At 37.3% G+C, this 12,940-nt stretch overlaps 2 protein-coding genes across 9 annotated transcripts in view; one reads left to right on the forward strand and one right to left on the reverse strand.

Moving 5' to 3' along the window:
* Positions 1 to 2,006: 2,006 nt before the first annotated feature.
* cccdc110 (coiled-coil domain 110 molecular ruler complex subunit) lies at positions 2,007 to 7,521 on the forward strand. 4 transcript variants are annotated; one of them, XM_088635429.1, is made up of 4 exons: positions 2,007 to 2,046; positions 2,734 to 2,789; positions 3,537 to 5,682; positions 5,984 to 7,521. In XM_088635429.1, exons 1-4 carry the CDS (start codon positions 2,022 to 2,024, stop codon positions 6,142 to 6,144), a joined length of 2,388 nt encoding a protein of 795 aa, XP_088491555.1. In that variant the 5' UTR covers positions 2,007 to 2,021; the 3' UTR covers positions 6,145 to 7,521. The 4 variants fall into 4 exon arrangements, with proteins under 4 accessions (XP_088491555.1, XP_088491557.1, XP_088491558.1 ...); XM_088635431.1 differs by having other exon boundaries at positions 5,890 to 6,072; XM_088635432.1 differs by having other exon boundaries at positions 5,905 to 6,072.
* Positions 7,522 to 7,996: 475 nt separating this feature from the next.
* Positions 7,997 to 12,940, reverse strand: part of hells (helicase, lymphoid specific) — a 41,311-nt gene continuing 36,367 nt past the window's right edge. For all 5 annotated transcript variants that reach the window (XM_088635424.1, XM_088635428.1, XM_088635427.1 and 2 more), the window contains 8 exons: positions 12,671 to 12,812; positions 12,474 to 12,557; positions 12,087 to 12,206; positions 11,635 to 11,751; positions 11,003 to 11,162; positions 10,313 to 10,409; positions 9,834 to 9,910; positions 7,997 to 9,580 (listed from right to left, as the gene is read on the reverse strand). In XM_088635424.1, coding sequence (XP_088491550.1) covers positions 9,492 to 9,580; positions 9,834 to 9,910; positions 10,313 to 10,409; positions 11,003 to 11,162; positions 11,635 to 11,751; positions 12,087 to 12,206; positions 12,474 to 12,557; positions 12,671 to 12,812 — 886 coding nt within the window. In that variant the 3' untranslated portion in view covers positions 7,997 to 9,491. The remainder of the gene's footprint in view (positions 9,581 to 9,833; positions 9,911 to 10,312; positions 10,410 to 11,002; positions 11,163 to 11,634; positions 11,752 to 12,086; positions 12,207 to 12,473; positions 12,558 to 12,670; positions 12,813 to 12,940) is intronic.

A 12,940-nucleotide genomic window follows, 5' to 3' on the forward strand; every position in this document is an offset into this window, starting at 1 on the left:
ACGCAAGACTCTAGCATGAAAGTGTTTATGTTCTGGAGTTCCACACAGCAACAAATATAAAAAGACAGAAACTCTGTGCAGTGGTTAATACTATACAATACATAACTTTTACTGTTCTATACTAAAATCACCACAAAATACCACCAAGTGCCAGGTTTCTCACTTTACGGCCATTTCATAACACTGCACTTCTATGATTTATTTTCGATCTGTGTTTATTGAAAACATTGGCAGTCCTTTTGTTTACCATGTTTACTCACATCTTGTACAGGAAAATGACAACATTGTAAAGACTGACTTGGCAGCCTCCTGGTAATGTACTGTAGGTAAGTCGTTTGTTACTGCTCAAATGAAGCAGGAATGCAAATATTTGCTTAGTACTGCTGAAGCCAAATAGTTTTATAAACTGCCTCAGGTCAGAACTATTGAACTGCTAGGATTCCCACCTAGGTGATAAAGAAAAGCTCAAATCAAAGATGGGTTTACCTGAATAATGAAGCAAGCAGCTCCACCGAACTTTGCTACTGGTGCACTTCTCTGCTCCAGACATAAGTTTCTCAGTGTCCAAAGCCATTTGTTGCTATGTGGAACCCAGCTGTTTAAGAAGAATTCTTGGTACCAAGTTCTGAGAAGAGAATATATAACACCAAACACATTACATTAAGATCAGAATCAATTCATCTGTGTCAATGTGAACAAATGACGTGAATGTCAAGATGGAGGTGTGGTGACACTGTATTATTAATTTTGTACGATTTTATGTTTCTCAGCAGGGGCAAAGAAAATTACTATGCAATCTAAATGTTTTTTTCCATTATACTGTAGGTACTGTAAATACAGAACAGCTTACAGCAGTGTGTGCACATTGCAATTGAGAAATTACAGGAACACATTATTGCATGAATTAAAATCCATATTAGCGTCAGCAACCATTTAATAAAGAGGTCTCCTGCTGAGTTGGCAAAGTCCCTTATAAAGGCTTGCAGGATAAGAAAAAGGCAGTTACCAACGATTCAGCTTCTTTTAAGTATCTCATTGCAGCCCTAAGGGTTTCGAGACAGCTCTGCACATGTTGCTATAGAGATGGCCATTTAAACAGTGTGAACAATGAAGTAGCCTTTATTATTCTGTGCATTTCAGTTGGAGAAATCTGAACTCCTGCTGCACGGTAAGAGTTCTACGTTTCTGCAGTGTTACTCAAATGACAAATGTGGAAATTATGTGTATACTGTATTTGCCAAGGTAGACAGAGTTAATAAAGAGGAAAGAGAAGTCTTCCATAAATGTATTTGGGAATAAGGTTGAGAATATGAAGTAACTGCATATTGCATACTGGAGTCTTGTTTATTGTTTGTTGTTCAGTTTTACTTTACTACAGAGTTACAAGAGGATCTCAAAATGTTTCTGTTGCCTCTTTTTAGTTAGATTGCACAGTTCTGTTGAAAGTAATTTAATCTGTAATACATTATGCTGTTTCAGGGTATAATTAAACAATATGAATGGTATTTTTTAAAGATAAATATATCAGTTCTTTAGAGCCTCATACATCCATTTTGCTTATAATTGAAGTGAATATGCTTTCAGCACAATTTTATTTAATTGTATTAAATAATGTCCTTTTCAATGGAAAGGCCATGTTGCAGCAGTGCACTGTACTGCATTTTTCTGTTTATTGCTAAGGTTTAGAAGAATAATAATTAAGAATAAAACCCACAGAATCCAAGCTCCATGACATGGGAAAACAGTACCTTGAGAAACTGGTTTATAGACTGACTATATCAGTGACATCCCTGAATGAAGGATTACTAGGAATGTCCTGGTTTTGAACACCATGCTCTTAATCCATTAATGTGAAAAACGTCACCATTTGTGGTGACTTTTTTGGTGACACCATTTTGAAAAGTCACCATTCAAAGAAACAAACCTAGTCATTATTTTATCATGTCCTTTAAAACTTAAGGAACAAGTAACAATATTGTGTTGGTCTCACGTTTCGTATTTTAGGGAGCACTTACTGTACAATGGACTCGGAAACATGGGGCTCGGGTAATTCCATTTTTCTACTGTTTGTGTGGCTTTCTAAGTGTACTGTATCAGCTGTTAAAGTCAGCAATGATTCGAGAAGAAAAGCTTATCCTGCCTTACAAAAAAAGAAGGGTAAAGAAGGTTAACGAGTGATCAGTGGTCATCCAGCTTTAGTGACCTCGAACCCCTAACCAAATTTAAACAGAGGTTGGGTTTTCATTCAAATCAGAAAACAACTGCCATGGCATAATTCGGTATAAATGTGCAGTATTTTTGCAGCAATGCACATAAAAAAATATTGTCCCAGTGTTTTTGTAATACTGCAAAAATGACCTTAAGGCCTATAACAGAATTCTTTCTAAGAGGCTAAGTACTGAAACTCAGGGGGTTAAATGCTTCTTGAGCAGTTTAAACTGGTACATTTAACTTTTACTTACAATTTAGCATCCTATAATTACTATGTTTGAGGCTGTTTAATGACATGAATTTACTGTAAATGCCAGAAAAAAATAAACTGAATTGAGACTGTTGGTTCTGAGCAGTAACTATTACAAGCAGTCTTCCAGCTTTAACAAATTCTGCTCCATGCAGTGTGGTGTGAAGTAATTTAAGGCAGCTGAGACGTGATAAAAATGCCAATCCTCATCCTTTGCATTACATCAAAAAACTGCGAGTAATTGCTCTAAGAAATGTTTTGTGTTCTTTCAGATAGCTCAGTCCAAGGCTTTCAAGAACAGCACACACTGACCCAGACTACATTAAAGGTAGACATTTTATAGATGGTAATTCTGGTTTTATACATTTGCAAATAAAAGTGTTGATTGATTCTTAATTGTTGACTTAGGGGAGTTTCTTAAACACATTATTACGCAGTAAATATTCAATTTGTCTAATATAACCAAGTGGTAGTATTTTCTTGCCTCTCTTTTTTGACAATTTTATCATAAAGCATTTGTAAAACAAATAAACAAACTGACATATTTAATCCAAAGCTCTCTTAGAAGCATGTTGAAATAAAGTATATAAACACTTCAGAATATGAAATATATTTTTATACATGTATATATTGTTATTCTCTATACATTATACTTCATTTCAAATTGTTGATGTTCATCCTGACTTAATGCAGTATATACTGTACACAGACCCTGTCTACTGAGATACTGTATGTGCTGCTGTCTTATGCAATCACCTCAAGCCAATGGCTTTGTATGTTATTTGGTACTGGGAAAACCCCTGAGAAGATAATGCTGAGGTCTATAGAATCATCCTGCTGAGCGAGAGATCTGTTCTGAAGCTGTTGATATTGGAATTAATAGTTTAGCTTTGGGTTAGGTGATGACTTTTGAAAATAATCACTGTAGTTATATAACCTATACAGATTTAATATTATATACATACTACATATTATACATATTACATACTGTATAGAGGCAAGATTCAGAGCTTTCATGTGTTTGTCTGACTGTTTTTATTCTTTTTGCTCCCTCAACAATTATCAAATAATTCAGACTCCATCATGTGGCCCAAACATATCTGGAGCCATGACTACATCGGAGACTGTCAGACTGTCCCAGAGTCTTAATAAACTTCTCAGTCAGATGAACCAGAGCCTCAGTGAAACAAATTGCTTCAGATCGTACCTGCAGGCCCACGGACTCGGCAGTGATGCTGTTCTCACTTGGCAAAGCGGTCTTCAGAATACCAGCAGTACACAAAATTTGTTGGCGATTTCTGATGTGCCAACTTTAATGCCCTCAAGAATGACTACAGTGAAATCGGACGACCCCATTTCTTCCACTGGTTGCGTCAAACCACTTATTGAGAAGGGAGACCGTAATAACGAACTCTGCAGGGTGTTTGACGGTATCAGCAAGGCACAAGAGTGGCTCAGAGCTGAACTAGAAAGATCTCACTGCAGCAAAACAGATGTGGCGACAGTACTGAAGGAAATGAGGAATCAGACCAAGATACAAGATTCTCAAGAAATCCAATACCATAGAAAAGAAGTCAGTAGCTTGTGCTCAGATATTTTGGTCAAGAAACATACACCTAAGTTTGAAGAAAATGAACCTGAAGCTCAGGTTGACAGTATGCAAATTGCCACGGCATCTCTTGAAAAGGCTTATTTAAACCTTTACAAAAAACTTCAGCTGCAGAGAAACCAAGAAACTAACGAAACTGCCACACAAGTCCTTCTCATTGCCTTACCAAAAGAGAAAGACAGGGTAAGTGAGGAACAAGAGAAAGAAAATGAAATGGAATCTATTTTTCTCAGCAAAATCCAAAGCTTAAAAACCACTGACTCCCATGCAGACATTAAGAAGCTAATTATAAGATATAAACTTCAGGATAAAGAGCTGTTAACCACAAACTTGAAGGACTCAGATGACGGGATGGCACCTCCGGAGGAAAAATACAAGGAAGTAATAAAAGTCTTTGAGGAGAGACTGCAACTAAAAGATAGAGAGATCCAAGAAAACAAACAGTTGCTGATAGCGCGAGAGCAAAAATTGGAAGAAATAACTTACCGGTCAGAATTAAAAGACACAGAAATTAGGTCACTGGCAGAAACGTTACAGCGGGAGAAGAAACAAAACCTGGAGACTCTTTTTAACTTTGAAAAGACTTGCAGCTCTTGGAAAGAAAAATTCTTGAAAGCTAAAAGTGAATACGAAACTGCTGTCCAGAAGCTTAAGCATCAGCTGGAGAAATATGCAAAACTGAAAGATTTTGCAAGGTCGGTCAGAGAACAAGCAGCTCAGAGCTCAGCAGAGAAGGGGCATTTTCTGAAACGTTTGGATGCTGCTAAGCATGAATTGGAAAGTTTGCGCAATGAGCAAAGTCTTCTGAAGGAGGAGAAGGAAGCTGCTCTTTTTGCCTTAGCGGATTTAAAGGAAGACATGAGGCACCTGAGACAGGACCACAGCAGGACTGTAGAGGAGAAATGGAGATTAGAAGAGATGGTTTCCAGAATGAAAGACGAAAATGAATCGCTGAAGAAACAGCTTCAAAATGTAAAACAGGAAACTCAAAGGGCCGTGGATGTAGCTTCCATACAGGAATCAGAAAAGGAATCTTACAAGAAAGGAGTAGAGGAATTGAAGGACACAGTCAGAGAATTGCAAAAGAAAATAGAAGACTTAATCACTGAGAAGGAATCCACAAGTATCCAAATGGAAGTAATGAAGCAAGAAGCAGAAGAGATCCAAAACAAACTCCAGGAGGATATACAGCACATCAAGCAAGAACAGGAAACCGCTGAACGAACAGCAGCGGATCTAAGGAAGGAGTCGGACGCTTTGAACCGGTTTGTAGTAGACTTAAAAGAGGACAAGTGTATGCTCAAAGGAGAACTGGAGGAAGTACTACAGGAGAAATATCATCTTGAAGCTAAATTCCAGGATCTTAATCAAGAAGGAGACAAACTCAGAGGTGTGATCTCCATGCTGGAGAGGGAGAGGAATGTTTTGCTGGCTGAACTCTGTGATTTACGGATGGATTACCTGAACTTGAGTGACCGCATTGCAGACAGAATGAAACAGATGTGCCATGAAAGCAGCCACATGAGCAACCAGGAACTTAAACTAAGTAACGATGAGGTTTTACCACACATGAGTCATCAAAACATTCAGAACAGAGACCCAAAAGAAGAAGGTAAGTTTAAAACGTTGCTAACTGACTGACTTTATTGTTTTAGCAAAAGTAGGAGTTCTATCACACATTCTTATGAGAATACCTATATTCTATATACCTACAGTATAAGCAATTTTTGTAACATAAGTTTCATAGCAGGAAAACAAAATATAATCCTTCAAAAGCCATGAGACCCCATCCTAATCATCTTCCATTTCAAACATTCAGTGATTCCTTCTTCAGGAACCCCTTTAACCTCAACCATCAGAGATAGTCCCCAGAAAATGTAATCTAAGAAGAATCCATACTCTGCTCCCCCCAGTGATCATCCAGATAAAGCAGCGTCTGGAGGAGGAGGAAGGCAGAGCTGCCAAAAGGACTCTCTCAGGACCTCCCAGCAGCTCAGGGAGTCGTGAGAAATCCAAAGAGCGGACGGACACGCTCAGTCTTCATGCGACAAGCACCAAGGAGCCCGTACGCTGACCACCAGGCTAAGCATTTGGACTGAGTAATTCGTATTTATCAAATTATAGCACAGGCAAGACCTGACAAAACCGCAGTCATTTATTATTCAAATAACCACAATGTGACATCCATGGGGCATTTTTTTTATATGCAGGCAAGATGACGGGGAATATACACTCATACAGAGCAAGAGCAGACACTGCGTAACTTCACCCATGAACCATGAGCTTCAATTGATGGAGGTGCCAATACGGACAAGTGGTCACAGTAAACTGGTACAGCGTCTGCATGCACACTGTGTATGGGTATGGGATAAAATTAACTCCGGCTCACAGACCTCATGACAAGGCTATCTGAGCTGTTCAATTAGCTCAATGAAAACACTGTATATCAGTGGTGTGAAGTGTAAAATGATCGTATTCTACTTAAATGAAACAATGTCTATGTTTTCTAAATTAGCATCAGCAATTTCTGTTTAGGAGAGGTGCAAGCTGTGCACAACCACATCGTAAACACTTCAAAACACCCTTTTCTTTCTTTAAAAAAAGACGACAAACTTTAATCTTAAGAAAAATCTTTACAGAAAAATCTAAATGAACAGGCCATATAAAAAGAAATATATGACCGTATAGGAATATATGAATCAATGTCAAAAGGGAAGGAAGTTGCAGTAGGTAAACCATTTTCATATTATCTGATTATTCACTCTAGTTATGATTTATCCTACACAGTCCACCTTTATCTGATCATTTAAATCACACCTCTAAGCAGAATGACCTCTTATGTTTGCATTCCTTATTATTGTTGCAGAGCTGTAGAGCCTAAGACAACAGAACTGCCTTTCAGACCATGTCTCAGGGTTTGCTGGACACTTAAATAAAGAGATTAGAACACCAATTCTCTCAATGACACAAACCAGAAGAAACTTATTGTTGATATTGAATATTTTTTCAGGATGGTCAATTTGTTGTTTTACCAGTTATGGCACTCTAATTCCTTGCTTACCATGAAAGAAAATGTACACACAAGTAGGAGCAGTGCCATCCTCTTCAGTCTTACCTCAGTGAATCTGATCCGTCTGAACTTCCCTTCAGAAAATGGCTCAGGACTTCGGCCTGCAGCCAGGACTTTAGTACATAGCAGATCAGCACTGCAGTGATTGGAAAGACAGAGGACATTCAGCCAACAGAATAACACTCATTTCCTTTTCCTACGCAGTCCTGTTAGATTTCACATAACCTAGCTTTACTGTAGCACTCAAGTACACCTTACCTGTTATTAACCTACTGACCCTCATGCTTGAATCATTACACCACAGAGGGTGTTAACATACTTCTGAGCAGGTGGATGTACCCTGCCTTCATTTGAAATAAACCAAGTGGTTTAGCACCTTCACTTGTGCTGCACTTTTCCTAAACATGTTTTTCCAGGTGTTTTGACAAAATTAAAAAGCCCTCATTTATATGAAATTGGAGGAATTTTCAGTTTCTACATTCCATTATGGTTCCAGTAAGCCTGTTCAGATACACATATAAAACCATTTAATGAAGTGCATTACATCTGTGAACTGAATTCACATCATAGTCTAAGGATTTAATAGTTGGCAGTAGTGAGTACAAAGTTCACCTGGAACACGAGTGTCCTTCGAATTAAATCTATAATGCCTTTTCACCAGATTCAAGTGCATATCTGGTAAGTTTTGAATACTTTGCATTTTTGATCATGCAAGAAACAAAACATGACATTAAGTCTAGATGCCATGTTTCATATTTCTTCTTTAATTTAAAAAGCTGCTTTTAGGGTACATGTTACAATTAGATATAAGAAACAGCTGCATCCATGAAGTTAAAATACCAACAAGAAAAACAAGTACTTCAAAGATAGATTTATTATTACAAAACTGCTTATTACAGTACATTTATTTTTAAAGATCATTACACTAAATGATTGTTAAATTTACACTCTACAAAATATTTCAGGTTTTTCCGCATTCACAAATATAAAAAACATGTATTGCTAGTGCAGAAAATGTAAAAAAATACATACATAAAAACAAGCATAGTATGTTTTCTTGTGAAATAAGTGTTCACTTGCAGTAAAATCAATGTATACAATGCCAATTTAAACTACAGCTCTTTTCTTTTTATGTAGAAATTCGTTTGTTAAACATTTTGTGTTGAGAGATGTTTAAAACCTAGGCCTCTCAGCAACACCTCATATTTAAAACACCTCCAATTTGAAATTTAGGAAATCAACTTGTTTTAAGCAAATACAGAACAAAATATGAAATTTTCAAAACTCAGATTTTGAAATTTGAGACATCAACAGTACACTAGTGCAAAAGATAAGACTCAAAAATATTTTTCCAAAAGCAAAAGTGACAGATGTGCTCTGAAGCCAAACATCACAGTGCACCTGACTCAGACACGATGGAAATCAGAATTGTATCACTAGATAATTAAAAAGGTAATGATAATTTTGATCAAAAATAAAAAAAAGTACTCAGAAATTCAGCTTTCCAGTTAGTAAATACTCTTTTCCTTGACTCTACTTTGATGATGTCCTTATTAAGAAAATTATTTTCCCCTTATTATTTCTTCAGCCATACAAAGGGTGAAAAAGCAATAGAAAAAATATATGCATACTGGATGATTTTCATTTAGTTTTCATAAATGAAAAGATTCTAAAGAAGAAACACAGATCAGGCACTAAATTCCTAACATCATTTTCAAAAATTGCATTTTTTTAGAAAAACTAGTGTGGATTTTTTTTTTGCAAAAGGGAGAAAGGAAACTTCCAGGTCTTTCTTCTGTCAAGTGCAAAATCTAAAATGTGCAAGGTTGAGCTCAACAGTATAGATTTCTTTATATCAGATTTCTAGATTCAAAGACTAAACATTACAGCAAAACAAAAACAGCCCTTTAAATGTATATCACAAAAACGTAAATCAGAAATGATCTAAATCCTGAAATTTGTCAGTACACAATGCTTACATTTTGCATTTTTTATGACAGAGCCATATGCTTCAGAGAATGTCAGTACAGGAATGAACAAAAGATTAAACCGCCTGAAATGAACACAAAATCCTTCATCTTCTCCATGCTTTTCTTTAGCTTCCTGCGCAATGACTTTGGGGCCGTACACACCCACCTGGTTGAAAATGGTGTGGTATTAAGATTTTGGTTGTTGGAGGCTTCACAGAATTGCCTACAGCTAAGACATGCTGCTGATTGAAGCACATAACCTATACCAGTCAGTTTTTAAAAGACCTATTCCAGAAAGGCATTGTAAGAGTATAACCAAGGAAAGTCTTTCCAGACAGGAAGGGCTACTGAAGATTTTTCCAATGTCCATCTTTAATCACCTCATCTCAAGCACATTTCTGAAGAATCACTGTCATTCTCAATCACTCGGAAAACCCCATCCTTTTCTGGCTTCAACCTTTTCATCTCATCTGTAACAAATAAAGAACAGTTTAAAACCAAGGAGGAGTTAGTCAGATTTTTGTGACATTCACAATATGGGAATCCCTATCATACTGTGAACGTCAACTTTCCAAATTAGCCAAATGAGCTCTCAGGACAACCTGGGCTCCAAGAAATGGCAGACTTGTTTTTAAAATCTGAAAACATTCGGCAAAAAATGCTGAAGGATTGGAAGAATGTTAGCAAAGGGTGTATTTTCAGATAGAACAATGACCAACATACCTAATAGGTCGCTGCGATCCAACAGGACTTTTAAGTCTTTGTCACTGATAACCTTCCCATTGGTGCCTTTCACTTCCCTATGAGAGGGAATGACCAAACAAATTAAAAGTTGAAAAAACTATGAGAAGAAGAAAACATTTACCTATTTGCATCCTTTTAATGACAAAAATTAAAAATTTAATTGACAAAATCAATACAAATTGACAAAAAAAAGTTAGTTTCAGTCGTGGTTAAGCTTCAAGATAAAAGACCAGCCAATAACACCTGAAAGTAATAACCTTTCCAAAGCCACTTCACTATTTAAAACTTGAAATTGCCAATTATTCTTTAACGGAAAACCTTAGCAAAGTCTCTAAAAACACACAAGAGCACACATAAAGGCATTAAATAAAGAAACTGTGGACAGATGTGAACTCCTGCTCATTAAAAGGAAGTCATGTGTTTGGTGTAGGTTTTAATCCTTGACATTCTGACACTACCTCTCATAGTCTCTGGATTTTAGCAGTTCCATGAGCTCCTGTGGGTCCAGACAGCTTTTAGACTGGTTCAGCCCTGCCTTCCCTCCTTTAAATTTGTCTGGGGAGAGAAATAAAAGCCATGGGCAAAGTGATTTTCAAAACACAACAAAAAGAAACAAGCTGAGAGATTTAGCCACTATTTGCCCCAAAGAGCCTGTAACAGTGTGAAGCCGCATTACAAGGTGAAGTAATTAGAATACATGTCCTATTTTAGTGCTTAACAGAAACAGCAAGGTGGGTCACCTTCTGTATTCTATAACAATACCACACTTCTGTATTCTTCTTTTCCCCAAATCCTGGTTTTCAATTTACCACTTGTATTCAGATATTTTAGGTATAATCTTAAACAGATGTAATTTTCTGGGAGCTGCACTGGGGTTTCACATTCTCCAGAAAACGGAGAAGAAAAGGGATATGAGGCTGTAGAAGCAGCCCACAGCAAGTTAACAGCACTAGAAGTTACAAACATGTCTCTAACAGTTAAAGTACACCTATGCATTGATTCTCTTGTGCTTCTATGAACCGCAAAAATTGGTTCCCTATGGGTCAAAGTGTGACCTATGGGTCCCTATGTATTTGCTAATGGGTCAGTGTGACCATTTAACCAAGTTAAAACTATTTTCATCATCTAATCTTTAAATAAAACATTACTTTTATGAATGACCATCTTCTCCAGTTTCCTCTTGACTGATGCCCTCTCTACTATCTTCTGGTCGATGGTATTGGCAGTTACTAAGCGGTAAACAACCACAGGCTTGGTCTGTCCAATGCGGTGACACCTATCCTGGGCCTGGAGGTCAGACTGGGGATTCTGGGAATTAAAACAAATTACTGGTGAGACCAGAGAGAAGACAAATACTTAAACACTTAAGAACACAAGTCTGGCTGGTTTACCATGCCACTACACAACACACAAAATCCTGCAGGGTTTTCTCCAAATGAAAACACCACCAGCCCAAAGCCATTGTAGTGATTCCCTACAATAATAGCTGAACTGAACGGACAAGAGACACACGTGCAAAGGCAAATTTATTTTCTTTATTACTTGACCCTTTACACCCTGAATTTTTGTGCTTATGTAAAAAAGTAAGAAGTGCTGAAATATAAGCAGCTAGTCACATCTGGCCAGTGTCCATCCCCTGTTCTAATGTTGCTGCTTACTGAAAATCTTCCCTCCATCCACCCTGAAGCTCAGATTCAGAGTTCATAGACTTTTACTACTAGCAGGACTTTCAAGTTTCTACAAGTTTCTAAGGGATTAGACTGAAAATTCCAAGACTCACCCAGTCACTGTCAAAGATGATGACTGTATCAGCAGCAGTCAGGTTAATCCCCAAACCACCAGCACGTGTGCTTAACAAGAACAGGAAGACCTCAGAGTCGGAGCTGAATTTGTTTATCTGTGAAGATCAAGGATAGAGCCCGAGTTTAGGTTTTTTTTTAAAAAAAGTAAAATCCTAAGTCTTATACACCATATAAATCAAATGTTTTTGAGTTTCTAAAACAAAAACATGCTGTTTTAAACTCAGCATTGAATGCTTATCCTGCCAAGTGAAAACATTGTCTCATTTTGTCATGTTAATATGTCAGAAAATAGTAAAATGGCAAGATTTAGCTTTCCTAAAGCAAGGGTGAATACAAGTCTTACATGTATGTAAGTCAAACACATGGCTACAATTTTTGCTCTGTGGTGTTCAGTGAAAATCTGACCCACTACAATCCTTGGGAAACTTACATTTTCCTCCCGATCTGCGTAGGACATCGATCCATCAAGACGGCTGTATCTGAAACCTCTGAGATAACAGTAGTCCATGAGGATATCTAAAATGGAAGTCATCTGACTAAAAATCAGCACCTGCAAATGCAAAAGCACATATTCATTATGAAATATGTCAATGTCTATCCTGTTTCCTGGTAGGTTCAACTTGTCAACTGCTATCAATTTCAACAGATGAGTTAAAAGTCAGTAGCTAATTCTTCATTTTGTATAAGAACTATGACTGGAATAGCTGACAGATTTAATGGTTCAAAGCAGAAAGTACAGCATTTTGAAACTAATCTGAATACTTTTCACCACAAATGCCAAGTACTACTGCAGTAGGGCATTCAGCCTGAAGTTTACCTTGTGACCGTGTTTCTTCAGTTCTGGGAGCATTCGATCCAGTACAAGAAACTTGCCAGATGTTGAAACCAGCTGCTCATCAATCTAAACAAAATAAAACACTCTTAAGACACTGGACAAGACACGTCTGGACAAGACCTTAAATTAAAAGCAATTAGAGCTTTGCCGCTAACCTTCTATTCCGCATTATAAAATACCTTAAATTCCTGAGTGGCAGGGTCCAGTGGATATTCTATGAGGTATGGGTGATTACAACATCTCTTCAGAACCATCAGGACATTTTGCAACTTGAGGTTGATCTCTGCATCCAAAGGCATTTGCACATCAAGCACAGGCCTGCTGTTGAAGCAGTAAAGGAGATTTAGAGGATTTCATCTAACTTGCCAAACCCTCCATTCCACTAATAACTGGTGATTGAAAAGGTTGCTTGTTTTATTAAGCTTGTACAATGTGGCGTTAAACTGTAT

The sequence above is a fragment of the Lepisosteus platostomus genome, chromosome 6 (genome assembly GCF_059453375.1).
Source record: "Lepisosteus platostomus isolate fLepPlt1 chromosome 6, fLepPlt1.hap1, whole genome shotgun sequence".
Classification (NCBI taxonomy): domain Eukaryota; kingdom Metazoa; phylum Chordata; class Actinopteri; order Semionotiformes; family Lepisosteidae; genus Lepisosteus; species Lepisosteus platostomus.

Coding starts and splice junctions, on each gene's coding strand:
- cccdc110 (XM_088635429.1), top strand. CDS start 2,022: ATGGACTCGGAAACATGGGGCTCGG. Junction 2,047..2,733: donor CTCGGAAACATGGGGCTCGG/GTAATTCCATTT, acceptor GTGTTCTTTCAG/ATAGCTCAGTCCAAGGCTTT. Junction 5,683..5,983: donor CAGAGACCCAAAAGAAGAAG/GTAAGTTTAAAA, acceptor TGCTCCCCCCAG/TGATCATCCAGATAAAGCAG.